Source organism: Sarcophilus harrisii, chromosome 2 (assembly GCF_902635505.1).
Source record: "Sarcophilus harrisii chromosome 2, mSarHar1.11, whole genome shotgun sequence".
Taxonomy (NCBI): Eukaryota; Metazoa; Chordata; class Mammalia; order Dasyuromorphia; family Dasyuridae; genus Sarcophilus; species Sarcophilus harrisii.
In genome coordinates, this window is record NC_045427.1 from 614,743,905 (window position 1) to 614,765,771 (window position 21,867).

The window sequence follows — 21,867 nt, forward strand, 5'->3', positions numbered from 1 at the left end:
ATACTACTTTGGTTCTAGATCTGGATTTTCCCCACTCCTGGTTGTTTGTTTATTTTATTTTTTTGGAGCACTCTTTCCCTGGGGAGTGTGTGTGTTTTTCCCTATGCCTCTCAAACAAATGAATTGTGTCATCTTCAGCATGAAGCATCAGAGTACTGAATTAGTTTCTTCCAGATGTGTCCCTGTTAACCTCTGGGTTGGGAGAAGAGAAGGCTCACCTCCCCCAGCCTTTATCTCTGCCCTCCTCTGTCCTTTTCCTCTCCATCACAATGGAGGCAGGAGGGGCCCTCTCTGTGGGCTGAAGCTTCCAGGGGGACCTTTACTTATCGCCCAACTCCATGACTGAGCTCTAGAACCCTTGAGCTGGAGAGCACAGGGTCTAATCAATTAATCAATCAATCAACAAGGATTTAGTGTACCAGGGCTGTGGTGGGTACTAGATGGAAAGGCAAAAAAAAATGGTCCTTGCCTAGAAGGGACTTACATTCTATCAAAGGAGACAATGTGGCTATGGATGGGACTATTCACCAGCTCCTGGACAGGAACAGCCAGAAGAGCTCGGACATTTTCAAAGGCTTCTCCAGGCCTCCTATTATTTCCTATAACAACCAGATGGCTCCAGGACTTGGCTCCTGAGCCCTCTCCCTGGGCTGGGTGATCTCAGCCAACTTAACCATCCTCTTCTCATCTGCATAGTGGGGCCTGGGCTGGACAAGGGGTCCACTTCCATTTTAAGTCCTGAGGTTCCATTACTCCTCGCCTACATTTCTCTTTGTGCTGGGGATCTCGCCTCTCTCTGCTCCTGGCTCTGCTTCCCTGATTCTGCCTGATCTTCTGTCCTCAGAGTGGTTTTACAAATGGTGCACTGCTAGAAAGCGCCTCTGAACCTTTTTGAAGAAGGTTTAAGATAGGAATAAAAAGTCACATTCCTGGGCTGGCAGGAAAAATATGTAGAGGGTCCCGGATGGCACCAGACCTCCTTCCTGAGGAAGGATGAAAAGGGCAGTCGAGGCAGTTTTATTGTTACTTATAGGTGAAAAGTTAGGGTCAAAGAGTTGGTCTTAGAGGATGATGGTATGTATTTTTTCTCTTAATCTTTTGGAGTCACATTTTATTTTATTTTCTTTCTCCCTCCCTCCTTTTTCTTCCTTCCTTCCTTCCTTTTTCTTTCCTTCCTTCCTTCCTTCCTTCCTTCCTTCTTCCTTCCTTCCTTCCTTCCTTCCTTCCTTCTTCCTTCCTTCCTTCCTTCCTTCCTTCCTTCGGAAGCAATGGGAGTTAAGTGACTTGGACACACAACTAATAAGTAGTGTCTGAGGTCAAATTTGAACTCGGGTTCTCCTAAGTTGAAACTGGTGCTTTATCCACTGTACCATATAGTTTCCCTCATGTTATAGATATTTTTATAAAGGGACCTTAGAAATCACTCTAGTGCAATTAATCCATTTTCTAGAGGGAGAAACTGAGTCCCAGAGAGGGAAATGTGACTTAAACAGATACCCAATTAGTGAGTGGTAGAACTAAGTCTTGCCTCCAGGTCTCTGAATTTGGGGTCAGTCTTCATTCCATTAAACCAAGGATTCTGAGCCTTTTGTGCATAATCTGTGTCATAGATGCCTCTGGCAGCGCCCCATGAAGCCTTTTGTCCCCTCTCAGAATCACATTTTCAAATATTTGAGGGAAATGCTAAATTTTACTTGGAGGTGAGTGAACACAAGAATGACTCTTTTCCCCATTGAAGTTCATGAACTTTAGACAAACTCATGGATTCCCTGGGGGTGGGTGGACCCAAGCACTAAGCCATCTGGCCTTTGTGGGCATCTGAATTAGACTGGAGCATATTGCCCCAGAATGCCAAGATCAGTGGCTGAAACAGCTCATGTCCCCTTTTTGTGGCCCTCTCCTTACACTCTCTTAGACCTTGACCTTTGGAAGTATAGGATGTACAATTTCCATCAGCAGAGCATGGGGTGCTAGGACAATTTTGCTGATGTTAAGGATAACTTCAGAAAAGCCTTTGGGTTTTTAAAAATTCATCAGTCAGAAAATAGGGGTTTTCAGCCTTTATTAAGAATAAACAAAAGGAAAAAGAATGAAGCTATAAGAGAAACTTAGGTTAGATGGGAAGAAGATCTTCCCAATGGGAATCATCAAGGGAGGCTGTGGGATCTCTTTCCCTGGCGATGCGGAGGAGTTCAGAACACTTTTCTGTCCTGGCTGATTTAGAGACAGTTTTTTGAGGAGCTTGGGTCTGGACTAGAAAAGCTCAGAAGGTCTTTGTGATATGGTTCCCATTCTCAGAGTGGGGGCAACTGTGGAACCTCAGCTCTGGTCCTCTCTGGAGGGGGTGATGATCCGACACCGCTTGCCTTGCCTTCTAATGCTATTCTGAAGGACAATGGCAGGGAGGATGGAGAAAATAATAAAAGCGAAATCTCAACTATGATAAACTAAGCTCTTCTCAGCAATACAGTGATCCAAGATAATTCCCAAAGACTTGTGGCAGAAAATGTTCTCCACACTCAGAGAAAGAACTATGGATACTGAATGCAGATTGAATATATTATATTATAATATATACTATATTATATATACACATATATTACACATATAATAATACATAGTATATTATATATACACTTATATATATAATAATAATATATTGTATATATAATATCTTCCACGTTTCAGACACCAGAGGGGCACTGTCCCTGTCATGTCAGCCCCATCCTCACCAACGACACCCGCTGACTCTATGATCTGAGGCAAAATTTGAAGGTGGTCCTCCCGACTATGAATCCAGCAAGGCTCTGTCCACTGGGCCGCTCTGCCCCTTTCCATTCTTGTGCTCACTATCAGGATTCCAGGATAATTAAGGCAAACAAAAGTAAGAGGAGCAATATAATTATATATTATATATACACTTATATATAACATATATAAGTGTATATATAATACATAAGCTCACACACATGTGTGCAGGGCAAGCATGTGCTGAGATCCCGAAAGGAAATTTCTTACATAAACTTTAGCTATTTCTCTTGCCTCCCAGGTTTTGCAGGGGTTAAATAGTCATGTTTCAATTATAGCAGCTAATGGAACAGGGCAGCCAAGAAATAATGTCAAGCAATGGATAATAGGCACATGTTCTAGATTTTTAGGATAGAGTTCTCATATTTCTGTCTGTTCCTGGCCCTCCCTCACACTTGGCCTGCGCCTCCTGCTCCATTCTTGCCTGATTCTTGCCCAAGACCCATAAGAGAAAATTACACACTGCTTTAAGGTTTGCAAAATGCTTTGTCTGTGGCGTCTCAGCGATCCTCACGACACCCCTATGAGGCAGGGCTATCATTATACACATTCTACAGATGAGGAAAAATGAGGCTCACACAGACTAAATAAGTTGCTTAGAGTTACAAAGTCACTAAGTTACCTGAGGCAATTTTTTTTCACACCATAAATTGACTTTAATTCATTAAGTATCTTATATGTATAGAAAACTGTGCTAAATTGAAGGAAAATATATAACACTTAGATGAAAATCTGGTCCCTGTCCAGGATGGAATCAACCATTTGATGGTTACAAAGAAAATGGCTCTGTGGATTCTTCTGACTCTCCCCTCCACAGCTGCAGACCACAGCCCATCCATGTTTCTCATCCTGTAGGATTAGACTGATCTACACTGTTCCAATGATTACATCCCCTCTTCCCACCCTGGTCTTCCACGTTTCAGACCAGGGGACACTGGGGCTGTCATGTCAGCCCCATCCTCGCCAACAACACCCACTGACTCTACGATCTGAGGCAAAATTTGAAGGTGGTCCTCCTGACTATGAATCCAGCTAGGCTCTGTCCACTGGGCCGCTCTGCCCTTTTCCATTCTTGCACTCATTATCAGGATTCCAGGATAATTAAGGCAAACAGAGGTAAGAGGAGCAATAACCCATACCCCACTCAGGAGGAACAACAATTACTGCCGGTGGTTCAGCTGAGAAAGAATGTTATTGTGAATAGTTCTGTTCCCAGTGGGGCAGGAGGGGGCAGGAGAGCAGACCCAGAGAAGGCCCAAGAGGCAAAACAGAACACATCCAAGAAAATTAAGATGCTGGGGAAAGGAGGAAAGGGCTGGCGGCCCCCTCCCCCAGCCTCACCCTGACATTGAGAGAACCTTAGGGATGGCGGCGGGGTGCAGAGCCCAGCCCACCACCACCATTAGCTCTCTGCCAAGATAAAGGCCAGGGTGGCTCCTGGCAGTGAGTTATGGGCACTTTTACCTTGGGGTTCCTTGACTTACAGTATATGGATGGATTGTAAGTGGGCTCCCTCTCTGCCCTCCCCGCTCCCTGCCGCTGCTGCTTAGTCCCAGGAGGGGAGAAGACAGGCAGGAAAATTACTCGTGCAGCCTGACGGGGGGCACCCTGCTCTTCCAAGAGGATGGACTTGGGAAAGGGAGCCAGGAAGGATGTGACATGGTGGGCAGAGCGTCAGACTCAGGACCCGGCTTCCACTCTCACCCCCGAGGTTTATTACCCACGTCACCTTGGACTGGTCACTTCACTCGTTTGTCTGGGTAACGAAAGCACAGGACCAGAAGGTTTCTGACATCCCTTTGAGCTCAAGGGGAACAGTGGACAGAACCCAGGACCAAGTTCAAATCTGCCTTCAGACACTTACTAGCTTATGATCCTCGGCAAGTCACTTAATCTTAACCATGCTCAGTTTCCTCATCTGTAAAATAAAGATGAGTGATGTACAGATCTCAGTGGGTGAAGGTCAAAGAGATAATATATGTAAATTGTTATACACATAAAGAGCTGGTTTTCCAAAATGGCAGGCGGCCTTGGGAGGTGATGGATTCCACTGTGCTGAAGGTCTATCAAACAGAGGCGTGGAGATGACTTGCTAGAACTATTTATAAAGGAGATCTTTTTATGCATTTTGGACCCCTATGACAGCCTGGGAAAGCCTAGGCACTCTTTCTAAGGAGCACGCTTGTACATACATAAAATCAAATACGTAGGAATACAAAGGAAACCAATTACAGAGAAATATAGCTCAAAAATAGTTAAACAAATTAATGATTTACTATATAATATAATATATAACATAATAATGGTTATATATTAATATATATTAATTTAGTAAATTAATATATATAAACATTAAGTATATTAATGCTTATATAATTAATATATGATATTAATATTAAACATATTTATATGATCATATGATTAATATAATAAGTACATTATTGGTCTACCTGCCATCTAGGGGAGGGGGGTGGGAGAAAGAAGGGAAAAGTTGGAACAGAATGTTTTGCAAGTGTCAATGCTGAAAAATTACTCATGCATATGTCTTTATATATATATATACATTATATATAGATATGCATATATCTATATATAAAAAATTAATTCAGGTTAAGAATTGACTCAGGTTGGGAACAGATCGAGCACAGGCCAGTGACCTGTCTGAGGTGACCTGGGATTCAGGAGGAAAAGACCTTGTCCTTCCCCAGCAAAGGGAATATGAGATGAGAGAGAGTGCAAAGAAGATGCCAGTAACAACTGGATCTGGGGAAATCATTGACATTGAATATGACCTCGGGATGATTTCACCGACGCTGGTAATACAGCTTAGTTTTAGGAAGCTGGCTTCTTGCTTCACTCCTTTCAGGAGAGGAGAAGTGTGCTGAATTTGCCCTGGCTTGGCATTCAAATGCTTCCCTCAATCTGGTCCCTAAATTTCATCCTTCTCTTTCTCAATAAAAACCAAAACTTCAGCCAAGCTTTTTTGCTTATTGCCTCCAAATCTGACCTGCATGGTTTCCTGTAAACTCCTTGAAGCTAGGGACTGGGCCATTTTTCAACGTAGTATTCCTAGCATCTAACATGGAACCCTCCACCCAGGAGATGCTAAGTTGCTGGACTGAACTGCAATTTCCTGCCTTTGCACCTTTGCCCATCCCAAGATCCCTCCCTAGGGTGCTGTCCCCTCCATGGAACTTATCTCGCTCAGCCCCACCCGAAGTGACCTCCACAGCATCCTCCCTGAGGTCACTCTAGTTTGGCCAGCGTGGGTCCCTTCTCCTCAAAGCTTCCATGTGGGCAGGAGCCGTTTTTTACCCGCTTCCATCACTCCCAAAGAGACCAAGTGCAGGGGCTTCTGCAGAACAGGTGGCCAATAAGTGAAGGAGTCTGATGATGATGATGATAGGTCATTGAGGGAGCTTTGGAGACTCCATTTATGCAAACGCTTCAGAAGAGAGCTGGAAGGACCTTCGGGGCCATCTGGCTTATTAACAGTGAATTCCACAGAGTCTCCTTTATTTGTTCAGAGTGGAAATTCAAATCCAAGTTTCTGATTCCAAACCCAGTGCATTCTCTCGGCTACAACACAGTCCCCAGACCATTACCGTGTTTGTTTTTCTTTTTAAATAGAGATTGAGCCTCTATCTTGTTCTCTATTTGCTGGGTGAATGGCAGCTGCTCACGGGCCTGATCATTGTGGAAACTTCAATGGGTTCTTTTTCTAACCTGGGCTGGATGACCTTCCTTAGGCATCCCAGGGGCCTGCCATTCTTAGGAGTCCACTCTATCAATGCTGAATAGGGCTCAGAAGCCTCAACGGCTGTGCCAGCCTCTGCATTATGGGTATGTGACTCATCATCCCTTTGCAATGATTTTGTCCCTTCTGTAGGAAGGGGGATGGACGTGTGAGCTTTGAAGTGGGGCGGGGGAAAGTTCTCCTTTGGCCTGGAAATGCCATGGTTCCCCATGTGGGATATGTCATTCGGTCTTGTTTGGGAGTGGAGGATAAAGCTATTTGGGTAGAAGCCCCTATTGTGGGAAGTAAGGGTTAATGGTGGCGGCCAGGGAGATGGACTGATAATCAGATGCTGTAGAGGGAGAGATGGTGGAAGAGGGAGGAGAGAGCAGAGGGAAAAAGCCGGCCAAGAATAACAGGAGCCCACAAGACAAGTAATTGGAGAGCATCACCACAGGGCTGGAAAATCTAATGGAATCTCTCGGTGGAATGGCCCCAGAGCCAGAGTAATAAACAAAAGTTCCATTAACAATGGTGGCAAAGGGATGCCAGCTGCAGGCAGAAGCTAAGGCACGGGCTCAGGAAGGGGTGAAGGGAGCAAGGGCAGGAAGAGAGGCCCAAACCAGTGAGCAGAACCTGGAGATTCCCAGTTCTGGGACCAAACGGCAGGAGCAATGGTCCTGCTCTGAGCCAGGAAGCTGCTTGTTCTGGAGCTGCCTGAGACAACCAAGGGAGCTCGGCTTGTCCCTTGTGCCCATCTCCACTCCCCCGCCCCCACCCCGGGGCTCAAGAAGGGTTAGACCTCTTTGGAACAAAAACAGAGGGTTCTGCCGCCAAGTGGAGCCCACCATTTCCCAAGCACTTTAAAGCAAATGAAAAGCTTCTCTTTTTCACAATACTTTGTTCTTCCAGGTATGGTAACACCCCTGGAATATAGGAATAGTGTTTCCTCTAAAAGATGCACATACATGGTTGTGTTTATCTTCACAGCACCCCTCTCTTACTTATGGGGAACCCTAATCCCAGAAATAGCCAATGACCTGCTCCTGGTAACGCACAGCGCAGTGGCAGGGGAGCCTGGCTCATGTGGAGGCCTTGGGGGACAGTTGGTGTTGGTTCCACAGGACTCACCTCGTCCTTGTCCACCACTTGGATGAAGAGGGGCAGGGCGAAGCCCACTTGGGCCAGCTCAGTGATGGCCACACTGTACTCGGAGCTGTTGAACTCGGGAGCATTGTCGTTGATGTCGATGACAAGGATGTTGAAGGTAGTGATACAGGAAGCGTCTGACGGGGTTCGGTCATCATATAGCTCTGTGCCCTGAGTGCCAGAGAAAATGCATGTTAGCCATGGGGAGGAAGAAGGGAGGGAGGGAAGGAGAAGAAAGTGGGAGGGGGCACATATCAGGGTCCATTTGGGATCAAGAAAGGGGAGCTTTCCAAAATGACAGATGTGGAAACTGAGGCATGGACACACCAGCAATCCACTTTTATGTCTACACAGTCGAATACTATGCTAAGCACCATAAGGTCTGCTGGCATCAGGGAGTGATGAAAGAACCCTGTTATATAGTTTCAGATACTATAGAATTGAGTGACCCCGAGGAAAGAGGATTGTGGGATGCAGTAGAAGGCAGGGACCTTTATCAGTTGGGGAAGGGTTGGGCACAGAGAGAATTTTTTGCCATCGTGGGATTTCCCCAAACCCGGGCTCTTTTCCAGCCTCTACTTCCCTTCAAGCCACCCAAATGCTTCTTTCTTCATTGAGTTAAATAGTTCGGGCACTATGATGGGAGAGGAGGGAGCGAGCAGGGAAGGGCAGGGGAGCGGAGAGGAGTCTTATTGACTTCTGGCTATTAGCAGAGGGTCTTGTTGACTGAGGTTAAGTGTAGTAATTTTGCTGGTTGTCCTTTCCAACCTGCTAGAACACAGTTACTTTCTGAGCTCAGAGCTTCCTGACTGCCTGCTTCCCCCACCCGCTTTCCTCAATCAATGGCTCCTCTCACAACAACTCCTGGGACCCCCGTAGCCTGGGCTGGATCCATACTCCTAAATGGCTTTCCCAGCCACAAACCCAGCTCCATATTGATTTTAATTAAAAGGAAGGTTGTGAACAGAGGACGGGTTGTTGGGTGAGTGGGAGGGGGTTGGGTTGTTCCGCTCCACGACTTACTGCCCCTACTCACCAAGGACCCCCGGAGCCTTTGCTCCTGATCCTCCAGCCGTCTCATGCCGCCTTACCCAGGCCGGCTTTTGCCCAGCCCCTCGTCTCCTTTGGCAACAGGTTATTAGTAATGGCAAAGCTAACCATTTGGATAGTGTTTATTGCATACTTGGGACAGGGCTAAGAACTTTACAGTTTTGTCTCATTTGATCCATAGGATCAAACAACTTATTAAAATACCTCCAACCCGATCCTAGCCTAGATTTGCCTTTCATTCTAATCCCAATTCTCACCCTAATTGTGCCTCTGACTTTAACCCTAACCCTAAATGCGCCCCCAACTCTAACTCTAACTTTAAACATCCTATTCTACAGATGAGGAAACTGAGGCAAACAGAGGCCAGATGACTTGCCCAGAGTCTCACAACTAGCAGGTGTCAGAGGCCATATTTAGGTCTCCCTGACTCCAGACCTAGCACTCTATTCACTTAACTGAGAGGGGCTCAGAGATAGAAATGGGACAAAGGAGATGGTATTTTATCTGATAAAAAATTGAGTGTTTTAGCGGACTGCAAGTTCTCAGAAGGTAAGAAGTATGTGGTTTTTGGTTTTGTTATTGTGTCTAAGGCATATTTGTTGAATTGGATTGGATTGAGTATGAGTAAACAGTCCAATATGGTGGCCAAACCCCCGCTAATCTGCTCTTGGGCTCCTTTAAGAAAGGTCTGGAGTTGAGTGCAGGACAGTCAGGCAGCTCTCACTGTGCCCCCTGTCTAGGTCAGACTGTTGTGTCTCCTCCTGGGCACCATTTCCTTAGGGCTTCCAGGGCTTCCAGGGTGGAGCGACCAGGACCTCCAAGGATTTGGAGATTGTGGCTCAGGGAAGAGAGGGCTGGAGCATTTGTGATAAATGGACGGCACTCTGGACTCGGAGTCAGGAAGATATAAAATTAAATCTGACCTCTGCCTATACTGAGGTGTGATCCTGGGCAACACTGAACTCTGACTCTTTCCTCAATTGTAAATTGGGTATAATTACACAGGGCTGTTACAAAAATCAAACGAGATAATATTTGTAAAGCATTTAGCCCATTGTATGGCACACAGTTGGCACTTAAAAGTGCTTGTTCCCCTTCTCCCTTCCCTCTCTCCCCTTTGTCATATGGAAAAGGGATCAGACTCATTCAGTTTGACCCCCAAAGCACTGAGTGAGAACTGTATATTTAAGCCCAATGTAAGAAAAAGTTTCCTAACAATTAGAGCTACCCAGAAAGAAGTGGGATGCCCAGAGAAGCAGCTCATAAAGCGAGAGGACTTTCAATAAAGTCTTACTGATGTCTTGAGAGGAATTGTTTAGCTGAGTTCTTAGTCAATGAGTCAGTCAACAAGCGTCTATTAAACACCAAGGCCACAAAGAAGGGTAAAAATAATCCCTGTCCCCAAGGGGCTCATATTCTCATCAGGGAAACAGCTATGTACATATGTATACACACATATATATATATGTAAATAGAGAGACAGAGAGACACACAGAGAAAGAGACAGAAAGAAAGAGACGGAGAGAAAGAGACAGAGACAGAGACAGAAAGAGAGAGAGAGAGGGAGAAAGAGAGAGAGAGGAGAGAGAGAGACAGAGGGACAGAGAAAGAGACAGAAAATATAGTATACTAGACTGGGCTGTGAGGGAGATGTTGGAGAGTGGATTTTACGTCTCACCAGCCTTTCCCAGACACCCCCGTAGCCCAGGTTACAGTTACCCTTCTATATCAGCTCTCTCTTTTAACTTTCCTTTCTCTCTTTCCTCAAATGAGATAATATTTGTACGGCACTTTGCAAACCTTAAATCACCATATAAATGCTAGTTATTATTGTTGTAATTTAATCACTCTTCCCAAGGACTCAAAATTTTAAAAAATCTTTAAAAATGATCATCATTTCATGTTCACACATGTACAGACAGAAAGAACCAGGAGATCATACATCCTGGCCCTTCTCCTCTTAGAGGTGATGATCGGAAGGCTGAGAGAAGTTGGGAGGCCAATGTTACACACCCCCAGTGGTACAGCCTGTATCTGAACTTGTCTCCCGGGCCCAAATCTAGTACTTTTTTTACTGCAATAGAGCTGGCTCATTATTCTTTATTTAAAAAAATCAGTAAATAGTTTGGGGTTCAGAAGTTAGGATTTTAAAGTCAATATGTACATTTCATGTAATAAAACTGTAAATGGTGAGCAAAGTGTTAATAGACAAAATAGATTTTTCCTCATCTGTGGAATCTATTCTATGTCTTTTGTGGTATTGAGATTATAGAAAGTTTAGAGTGTCTGAAAAATGCATTTAATGTGTATTTTTTAAACATTTGTGTAAATTAAAATATTTGGAGAAAAGTGTATCACATTGCAATTTGTCAAAATCTTTTTTACTGCTTTTTCATTAAGTGCTTCATGTGATACAAAGCCACAGCTGGAAAAACTTAACTTTAGTAAATTTCAAATAGACTTTTCTATATTAAACTTTTAAAAAAATCAGTAAATTATAGGGGCAGCTAAATGATGCAGCGGATAGAGCTAGAAGTCAGGAAGACCTGAGTTCAAATGCAACCTCAGAGTGTCTTAGACCTGGGGATGTGTGAAAGGGCATGGAGTTGACAAGACACCAAGATGGTAAGCACATCACATCCATCTTTCCTCCCTTCCATTTCTAGCTCTTTGACTCCAGGCAAGTCAATTAACCCCAATTGCCTCACAAAAGAAATGTTTAAAAACCAGCAAGTTTTGACTTGAGAGTAGTGTGGCAAAATAATATCAATAATAATAATTTTAATAACTTGGCATTTAATGAGTACTCAATGAATACTTGTTGACTTTATATAAAATGTGCTAAGTTTTGCAAACTCCTTTTTGTATAAATATCTCATTTGATCCTCAAAACACCCTGATGAGGTAGGTGCTATTCTTTTTATCTGCATTTTTATGCATGAGGAAACTGAGGCTGAGACGAGTGAAATGCCCTTCCCGAGATCACCCAGCTGCCAGGCCTCAAGCAGGATCTCTCACACAGTGGAAGGGCTCAGTGACTAAATGAAACATCTCAGAGCAGACTACTTTGGATGAAAGACTTCTGATCCAGGATTTCTTATAGAAATAAAATCACAATTCTGTGAATTTAAAAGAAGAGAAAGGCTTGGTGATTTGCCCAAATCATATGGTGATTCTGAGATTGGATTCAGACCGAGAAGCTAAAGGGGACTTAGGCCATCATCACTGTTCTGCGGTAGGGTGGAGGGTATGCCCCCTTCATTCCACTGGTTGGCCCTGGATTTGAAAGGGGACTCTGATATTGTCACCCCAGGCTAGGGAATAGCTCTTCTTACCTTTACTGTCAGGATGAAGCCGTGGCTATAGAGAGGGTTTTCCCGGTCCAGCACGCCATTCAGGGTTAGTGCCCCACTGATGTAGTCCAGGGCAAAGATACTGTTTGTGTTACCTGGAAAAGAGACCAAATAACATCAGCAAAAACATATTGAAGTCAGATTGATGGGGAGTTGTGGACAAGGAAGTGATTTCTGCTGCTCATTTGGCCGGGGAAAAACTTGTTTCCTACAAAAAATAATGTAATTAGGTTACTCTCCTGATCTACAACCTTTAGTGGCTCCCTAATGCTTTTACCATTAAATTTAGCTAAGTCTGCTTGACTTCCAGGCCCTCTATAATTGGGTCCCATCTTGTCTATAAACTTCATTTCTCACTATTCCCCAACTTGTCCCTTCTAGTCTTTAAAGTCTCACTTGACAGACCACACAGAACTTTGTTGTTCTTCCCTTTGCTCATACAAGTCACAGAATCACATAATATCCAAGAAGACCAATTATTTTCCAAGGGTACCTGACCAAGAATCTTATTTATTCTTTATTCATTTATTTATTTACTTATTTATTCACTTATTTATCCACTCATCCATCCATCCATTTATTTAGTTAGTTTCCAGCTCATTTATTTATTTATTTATTTTGTCTAAGCAACCTGGAGTCTCCAGGGTCACACAGCTAGTAAGTGTTAAGTGTCTGAGGATAGATTTGAACTCAGGTTCTTCCGACTTCAGAGCTGGTGCTCTATCTATTATGCCATTTAACTGTCCCAAGAATCTTCTTTATGATCTCCAGAAATCTCTACTAAAAGGGAGGAACTCCCTTCCTCCTGAGATAGCCCACCAAATGCCTTTAATAACTGAGAAATTTTTCTTTAGATCAAGCCTAAATTTGCTTCTTTGAAAATCCCACCCATGGTTCCAAGCCCACTCTCTTCAGACCTGGCAGGACATATTGATCTTTCTTCTAAGTGGCTACTCCTTAGACAGAGATCTAAGTTAAAGGGTCATGGAGAGAGCCGGGATCAAAGGAAACCCTTCTGCTCTTCTGTAAGGGGACTCATGGGGATGCCGAGGACTATCCTCCAATAATGTCAGTTGGGGCAGCCTCAGGGAACTCTGGCCTGGAAGCCTTCTATGACCAGTATTGCAGGAGGGAATAAAAGGGAAAGAAATGGAAAGAAAGGCTGCCCACAGTGCATAACTTCATCCAGGTACTCTGCAGCTGAGGATGAGGAACTGAGATAGGAGTATATGAGAAGCTGGGTGGAACATCAGCTGAATTCTCCAAATAGGGGAACTTAGAGTGTCTCCTAGTCAAGACCTTAAGAAGTCTCCCCCCCAATCCTCAATAACCCCCCCACCCCCCAAAAAACCTTGCGCCGTATCTTCTCTTTTAGGTGACTCCAGTACCCAGAAGACCCAAATTAATTAATTGTCTTAGGGGGCAGCCCAAGAGTGACTCCCTGCCTATGAGGTTGAGATTTAGTGATAAAATTGCACAACAAGATACCAGCTGAACAAATAAGGCCCTTCCCCCCCACTTCCAGGGCCCCTTGGAGGGAGATTTACTGGTATAATCAATGTTTGCAGAACTAGTCGGGGACCTTGCTTTAACACGGCTTGGACTCAGACCTTATTCTTGACCTTCTAGGCTGAGGAAGGGGTGGCTGCTCTGACAGGAGCCCCCATCTTAAAGACACATAGCCCCAGGTTTCCCTCAGCTCTCCCCACACACCCACATCATCCCCTCTGCTTGTCTCTGTTAACATCCACAGCCCCACTCATACACCTGCCCCAGACATTTCCCCATACCCACTCCTTTGCATCCTACATCTATCCTTCACATGTGACCGGTAATTCTTACACTTTAGAATCAGAATAATTCACCTGCCCTCCAGCCACAGCCACAATCATCTGTCCAATAGAAAGGGCCAACTCTCTGGCCGTTGCATCACACCCACTGGGCTGTCATCTACAGACTCTATCATGGCTAATGAACTGGTGTGAATAATACCCTAGTGGCTCTGGGAGGCGACAGAGTGGACCCAATGCCCCATGCCAAGAAGGAGAAGAAATCCCCGAAAGAAAACTAACAAATACAGCTCAACTTGGGGATGCTTTGGGGCTCTGACTTTTCTCTGATTCCTCCTGAATTACATTGAAGGATGGAACCTCTCACTTGAGGGTGGAAATCCTCACTGGGAATGAAGTTTCTCATATAGCAAGTCTGATTTATCCTGCATTAAGCTATTTTTGATTTCTTAAAAGAGGGGAGAGAGAGAGAATGGAATCGTGCTTGGTCCCTCCAAGTCATCTCTTTTACATCACTAATAGACTCTGAAATCCCCCTTTCTCCATGAAGCCTTCTCAGAATGTCAAGAGCAGAAGTGACAGATATCCTCAGAGTGGGGGGTGCTTAATTTCTTAACTAACTTTCCACCCTGAAATATGCTCAACCCTTAACATGAATATAATAACAAAAAACTTCCATCAATGAGTCACTTAATCAATAAACATTTATTAGTCATCTATTATGTGCCAGGAACTGTGCGAGGCTCTGGAGAGATATAGATAAAAGGAGACAGTCCCTTCTCTCAAAGTGTTTAAATTCTTGGGAAAGATGAGCACCAACCGTGTGTAGGGCCTAGGAGAAAGCTTTCTGCCCAGCCTACTTTGTGTATTTGGCCATTAAAAAAATCATGTTTGAATGCTCTTGCCCTGCTCATCCTTGTGATGTGTCTGAAACAGTGGGCAGGGGTCTGAGACTAATTTGCTGTGTACCATGTCTAGCTTAAAGTGTCTGAAAAAGGTGATGTGTAATAATCTGAGGGCTAGACAAGAAGGGGGGAGAAATAAAAACAAAACACCATCCTTAGTATATAAAGATGCTATTATCTTCCCAATAATGACAGGGACATTGATTTTGAGTGATTTTTCCATTAATGGGATGAGCTGCCATCAAACTATCCTCATGTCTCCACCTGGTCTGATAAAGAAAATATATTCGCAGATATGGCAGAAAAAAAACCATGAAGTAGGAGATCTGGGTTCCAGTCCTATGACTGACACTAACTATGGACAAACTGCTGCCTCCTGCTGTCCTTCAATTTTTTCATCTGTAAAATTAATGGGTTAGAATAGATGATCTCTATGGTACATTTTAGATCTGATATTCTATGATTCTGTATATGCAAACAACATGGTATAACATGGTTGTATCCATCAAAGAAAGGAAGATAAGAAAAATAGGAGAAAGAGAGGGAAAGCGGGAGGGAGAAAGGAAGGAAGAAAGAAAAGAAAGAAGGAAGGATAAAGGAAGAAATATGGAAGGGAGGGAGAGTGGGAGGGAGAAAAAAAGGAAGAAGGAAAGAAGAAAGGAAAAAAGAAGGAAGGGAAGAAAGAAGGAAAGAAAGAAAAGGAGAGAGGAAGGAAGAAAGGAAAAGAGGGACAGAAAGAAAAAGGAAAGAAAGAATGAGGAAAAAAGAAAGTAAAAAAGAAGGAAGGAAAGAAAGAAAGAAAGGGAGAGAGAGAAGAAGGAAGGAAAAGAGGGAGGGAAGGAAGGAGAAAAAGAAAGAAAAAGGAAAGGAGGTAGGGAGAGAAGAAGGAAGGAAGGAGGGAGGGAAAGAAGGAAGGAAAAAGGAAGGAAGGAAGAAAAGGAAGGGAAAGATAAAGGAAGAAATATGGAAAGGAGTGGGAGGGAGAAAGAAAGGAAGAAGGAAGGAAAAAAGAAAGGAAAAGAAGGAAGGAAAGAAATACAGAAAGAAGGAACAGAAGAAAGGGAGGGAGGGAGGAAAGAAGAGAGGAAAGGAAGGAAAGAGAAGAAGGAAAAAAAGAAGGAAAAGAGAAAAGAAAAAAAGAATGGATAGAAGGGAGACAGAAGAGAAGAATGGTAGGAAAGAAACAAGCATTTATTAAACATTTACTATTTCTCAGGTACTGTATTAAGTGCTGGAGACAGAAAGAAAGAGCAAACCACTCTTCCCTTCCTGAGGCAGGGAGGAGACAACATTCAAAGAATTATGTACAAAATACACATTTCATTCTCACAACAACCCTATGAGTTGGGTGTTATAATTAACCTCATTTTATACTTGAGAATATTGAGGCTGACAGAGTGTCTTGTCCAGGGTCACTGTCTGAGGCTAAATTTGAATTCAGGTCTTCCTGACTCCAGACTTGATACTCTTTCCACTTTACCTCCTTGCTGAAATGTTGGAACTGTGGCCACAGAACCTGGGTTTCAATCCCTTAATTTGTCACGTAATAGATATGTGATAAGCCATGATTTCTGTGGCCCCTACTTTCCTCATGCTTAAAATGAAAAGGTTGGACTCTGTGACTTCTAAGCTCTCTTGCAGGTCTAGCTCTATGGTCCTATAATCTATGAATCATATTCAGCACCTTGGCCAGAGAGCTCGAGTGAGATTATAGCCTCATCTGCTGGGTAAGCAGCCCTCTAGAGACTGAAGAGATCAGATAGCTTGATAGATTGAAGCCCCCTGCCTCAATGCCTGGGAGTTCTGTCCCAAGGGGCAGCTGGCCCTGTAGCAATCCAAGCTGGTTTTTATTTCTAACCTGGAAAGTGACACCGTTGATATGCCCGAGCCCCAGCCTAAGGCATTCTTTCCCCAAATCCCATGGGGGTAGGTACTGGAAGTGGCAGCAGGTCCCCTTGCCTTTGCTGCCTCTCACCTGCTCAGCCTCCATCCTTGAGCAGAAGGGAAGCTTCCCTTTTGGATACTTGATGCTCTGGTGGGGTGGTTCATAGCTGGGAAGGAAGATGCTCTGCTGAATTAACAATGGGGAGAAGTCTCTGAAAATTCAGTTCCAACGCTAAGAATTCTGGAAAATCATGACTAAGCATGTAGGCAAGGAGGGTTTTGGTGCTTCATTTCGGGGAGGGGAGGATTTCTAAAAACTGCAAAGAGGTCTGAGCATTTAGGCCCCTTGAGGTAGGCAAGACAACTAGGAATATAGTTATAAGTGGGTATGTGTGGGTGGCAGAGGATAAAGACGAGAGAGAGAGAGAGAGAGAGAGAGAGAGAGAGAGAGAGAGAGAGAAGGTGGTAGGGAAAATATAACCTTATTCACTGAAATATGAGAAAGAGAAAATCTCTCCATTTGAAACTTGAAAGAATCAAGTTCTGAATGAATTAAAAAAAATCCTACTTTAAACAGTGGAGATTAAACCAATGAGGCTTATTTTTACAGCTCGAGGGAGTGTAGGTTGGAAATATAAATGTTCTGGAAGGGTTTAGATAAATTTCTAAATAGTATTGAAGTTTGAAGTGATGGCAGATAGTCTAAGGGGAATGTCCTGTGGGCAGCAGGAGATATGGAATTGGAGGCTGGGTGAAAATGAATGCGGCTGGGGCTGCGGCCATGGATTTGACAGTCACTGGCACAGAGTGGAGAAGGGAAATCATGAGGCAGTATCTGTTTACTCATGGGGCCAAGGTCAGAACCTATTTTCCACATTTTATGCACAGATAGAGTCATACGAAGAGAAAGAGAAGGCAGAGAAGGAACAGTCGGAGGAGCAGGTGGATCTACATTTTAGATCGGAGTCAGGGAAAATGGAAAACGGTTTTGGTGCAGGACAAAGAACATTGAATGTGGAATGAGAAGATGTGGTTAAAATCCTGAGCCCTGTTGATTACAAGCTCTGTGATCTTGAATGAGTCCCTGAATCTCAGGTTCCTTATCTGTAAAACAGAGATGATAAATAAAAGCAATTCATGGCTAATGGTGTTGTGTTTTATAAACTGTAATGTTATGACCTAGACACAACATCAATATGATCTGGTATTATAACTAGAATTGTGCTATGTCACAAAAATACAAGGAAAGAAATAAGCATTTATTAAGCACCTACCATGTTCTGACATTGTGGTAAGCACTTACAAATGTCTCATTTGATCATCATTACAACTCTAGGTGTTAGAGGCTATTCTATTATCCCTCCCCATTTTACAGTTGAGGAAATTGAGGCAGACAGAAGTTAAGTGGCTTGCCCACGTAAGTGTCTGAGGCTAGATTTAAATTCAATATTTCCTGAGTCCAAGTCTGTGATGTTTTGTCCACTGCAACATTTAGCTGCCTTTAGAGAAAAGAAATTTTTTTCGAGAAGGGGGTGGTTAATCACATCGAGTATTTGAAGAGAAGACAAGGTAAACTGAGGTCGAGAAAAGACTGTGGGGTTTGGCAAGGAATTATGGAGAGCAGTTTTAGAAGAGTGCTTGAGGAGAGAAGTTAGATTATCAGGCAAAACATGGGATTTAGCAGGTAGAAAAAATTTTTTTTCTTGGAGTTTGGAGGGACAGGGGATTGACATTTTCTAGCTGTGTGACCCTGGCCAAATCACGTCACTTCCCTGAGACAAGGTTCCCTTCTCTATAATACAGTGCTAGTAAAATCTGTAGTGTTTATTTTACTGATTTTTGTGAGGTTTGAATGGGCTGATGTATGCAAAATGCTTTGTAAACTTCAAAAATGATATACTATTCACAGTGATGATGACCCTCCTCATCGGAAGACTGGTGACCATGAAGTAAAGGCCATGAGTGTTGTCCACTTAGGGACAGAGTTTGGCAGTGAAGTCCCAAGAGAATTAAAGGAGGCCCAGGATTGAGCAAATCTGAGGGGTTTTTGTTTGTCTGTTGGTTTCCAGGGCTTAGCACTTGCCAGGCCCTACTAGATGCTTAATAAATGTTTATTGAATGGAATGGATTTATTTGAAGTTGGGGGAGACTTAAATGTACCTAGAGGGAGGGAAGGGATCCAAAATGTTCTGGGGAGGAAAGGAATCATGGTACCAGGTACACTAAATTCTGCTGAGTAGAATTCTGAGTTTGGACTAAGGACCTGGGATGGAATTCTGTTTTTGTCATGTGTTACCTGTGTGAATATTGGCGAGTCCCTCAGTTTCTGGTGCTCGTTTCATTTATTTATTTGTGTTTTAATCTGGAAAGCAAGAGTTGACTATTCTTCTAGGTCCAGATCTATGAGTCCAAGTAAGGGGACAAGTTTTTTTAGAAGTTGTTACAATTAGCTCTGGAGAGGAGATGAAGAGAAAAGGGAAACCCCTTCCTTCTGACACAGTCTGAAAGATGAGGGGAGGACAGAGAAACAAGCTCTTTCCTGAGGCTCCCACTGTGACTTTCTCACTCCTTCCACTTTCAGAGATGTACTTGGCCTGTCATTGGTCCTCTCCACCATCCCTCCCCCTCCCATCTCCATGAAAATCTCTTCTCCATTCCTTGTTCTCTTGTTATCTCCCTGTCAGCTTCTTGACCCAGTGAAGAGGTCTGGCTTGGTTTAAAAGCAGTTTAGTGAGTGGTTGACAGTGCGTGTGGCAACACGGGCTGATGGCTTTCAATTGGTTTGTCTGCTCTACTGGGCTAACAGCAATTCCTCTCCCTCTCTTCTCCCCCTCCCTCTGCTTTGGAGAGGAGCCAGTTCCAAGGGCTCCCTCGCTCTTGGTCTCTCCTTGAGAGTGGAGGGAGATCTGGGCTTTCCTTGGGCCCTTGGAGTTTGGTCGCATGGGCAAGATCGGGGCTGGCGGAGGAGAAGAGTTTCCTAACAGCATTATTCGGAGAAGGTCAATCTAGTAAAAGGTCCCACTTATCTCTACTTTCTTCTTTCTTTTCTTCTCTGCAAAATTTTGGAATTATCCTCCAGAGCAGACACATTTTATTTACTGTGTGTCCAACTCTGTGCTTGAAGCTGTAAGGAATAATGGCAAAATCAGAGGCACTTTTTAGATGATATTTCCTTATCTTGTGGACAGACCTGGTCCCACTCTGACTGGCATAGGAGCTTTGACACCAGCCCTGTTTTCTGGGCTCCTTAGATACCCTGTTCCCAAGCTTGCACCATATTAAAATCTCTCTTATTAGGGATTACAGGAGTCCACCATGACACAGGATTTTGAGCAGGAACAAGCCTTAGAGAGCATCTGGTTCAACACTTTCATTTCACAGAAGGGGAAAAGGAGGCACAGAGAATGGCATGCCCAAGACAGGGAATAAACAGTCTTCAAGAAGTTTACTGACAAACGGGTCCTTAATTCATGCTTTCTTAAACACCAACCTTCTCCAGGGTTTATTCCCAGGACTCAGGTGGGCAGGAGACAGAGGGATAGAAGACATGATTTCTGCTGCTCCCATCCAGTTAAAATTACCCAGTTCTCCCAAACTCCCATGGCCAGAAGTCAGCCTTGAGCCCCACTGATAGAGCCTGACTCATTTATCTCAAGAGCTACTCAATCAACAGCATGTCCCTGCGGCCTTATTGCATCAATATCTAAGTGAAAAGAGCCCACTAAGTGCAAATTCTCCTTCATCTATGATTTTCCATGAATCCGAACACAGAGTCTTTCCCCCTTGGCCAGCCACCTTGGGTTCTTTCTGGTCAAGAGTCTGCTGCTGCCTCAGGGAACATGTCATAGAGAGGTTACCCTCTCTGAACGCCCCAAGACTGATGTCAAACTCAACTACTATAAAGCCCTGCTCAGGTTCTGCTTGAGCATGAGGCCTTCCCCGATTCCCTCCCCCAGATATTAATGCATCTCTGAAATTTATTTTGTAACTTTGGGGATATTTATTTATATAGGAACATGTCATTCGCCCCCAGTAGAATATGAGTTCTTTGAAGGTAGAAATTTTTTTTTGTTGTTGTTCTATAATTCTAACACCATGACTGTTATATAGTAGATGCTTGATAAAAAGCTTATTGACTGGTTCCAGAGCAGAGAAGTATGGGTGGAGGTCAACGAAGTGACTGATTTCAGCTTGACCTAGGGAGCAGTCATGTTGCAATAAAAGCTCTCTGAAAGTGGGCTACCCTGGAAAATTTTGTGGTTTTTTCCATCCTGAAGGCCTCCAAACAAAGACTGGACAACCGCATGTCATGGCTGTTGGAGGTGGAAATTCTAATTCAGGTTTGAAATGGATTAAATGGCCTGGAAGGTCCTTCTTAACTCTTTTATTCTATGATTTTTTTGTGGCTATTTTATTTGAAGCTCTTGGTACCCAATATCTATGGATCTGAAAGGGTTAAGATCGCTTTCCAAAGGGCCATGGATTCTCCTTCTCTCTGCCAAACTCAATCCCATTAAACACTCCCCCACCCGAATCCTTCCAGGCATTTTTACCTGGCTCAATTGCAGACTCAACACCACCCAGAACGGGCCTATAATTTAGCTTGCCATATAATTCCGTCAATGTATAATTAAATCTGGAAGCCTGTTTGAGATATGGGCTCAATGCAAGATGCCTTATAAATTAAAGATTGTTATTTAGCTGCCCACTGACAAAAGGACCAGCGACTGAGGCTGTCCACAGCCTGTGCTGGAGTCAATAACTCCATGAGAAACATATGGCGCGGGGAGGCTTGGGTTACAGCCACACTTTCGGTTTGGGCTGGAGACCGAGGTTGAGAATTTCACCGACTTTTCCCCCTCAAGCTCTCTGAGTGTGGCTGGAAAGCAGTTCCCACCCTCCAAGTCCCCCAAAACAAACAGAAACCCAGTCTGAAAGGATTGTTGTGAGGAGAGTGTGAATGTTTTGTTTCTAGAGTGAGAACACGCTTGGTTCAGATGCTGTCTGTTGCACTTAGTAGGTTCATTTCTGATCAAGTGGCACCTTTTCTGAGTTTTAATTTCCTCTGTTATAAAATGGAAATCATTTCACCGTCTGTCTCATAGGATAATAGTGAGGGACAAATAAGTGTTTCATGAGGCTGCAAGTTCTATATACACACAAATTATTAATATTAGCTGCCCAGAGATGGT

At 43.8% G+C, this 21,867-nt stretch overlaps 1 protein-coding gene across 1 annotated transcript in view; it reads right to left on the reverse strand.

The window, feature by feature from the left end:
* CDH23 (cadherin related 23) overlaps positions 1–21,867 on the reverse strand; it is a 575,832-nt gene that overhangs the window by 241,072 nt on the left and 312,893 nt on the right. The window contains exons 10-11 of the mRNA XM_031956552.1: positions 12,079–12,191; positions 7,676–7,864 (exon numbers count right to left, since the gene is read on the reverse strand). Of these exons, the coding sequence (XP_031812412.1) occupies positions 7,676–7,864; positions 12,079–12,191 (302 nt within the window). The remainder of the gene's footprint in view (positions 1–7,675; positions 7,865–12,078; positions 12,192–21,867) is intronic.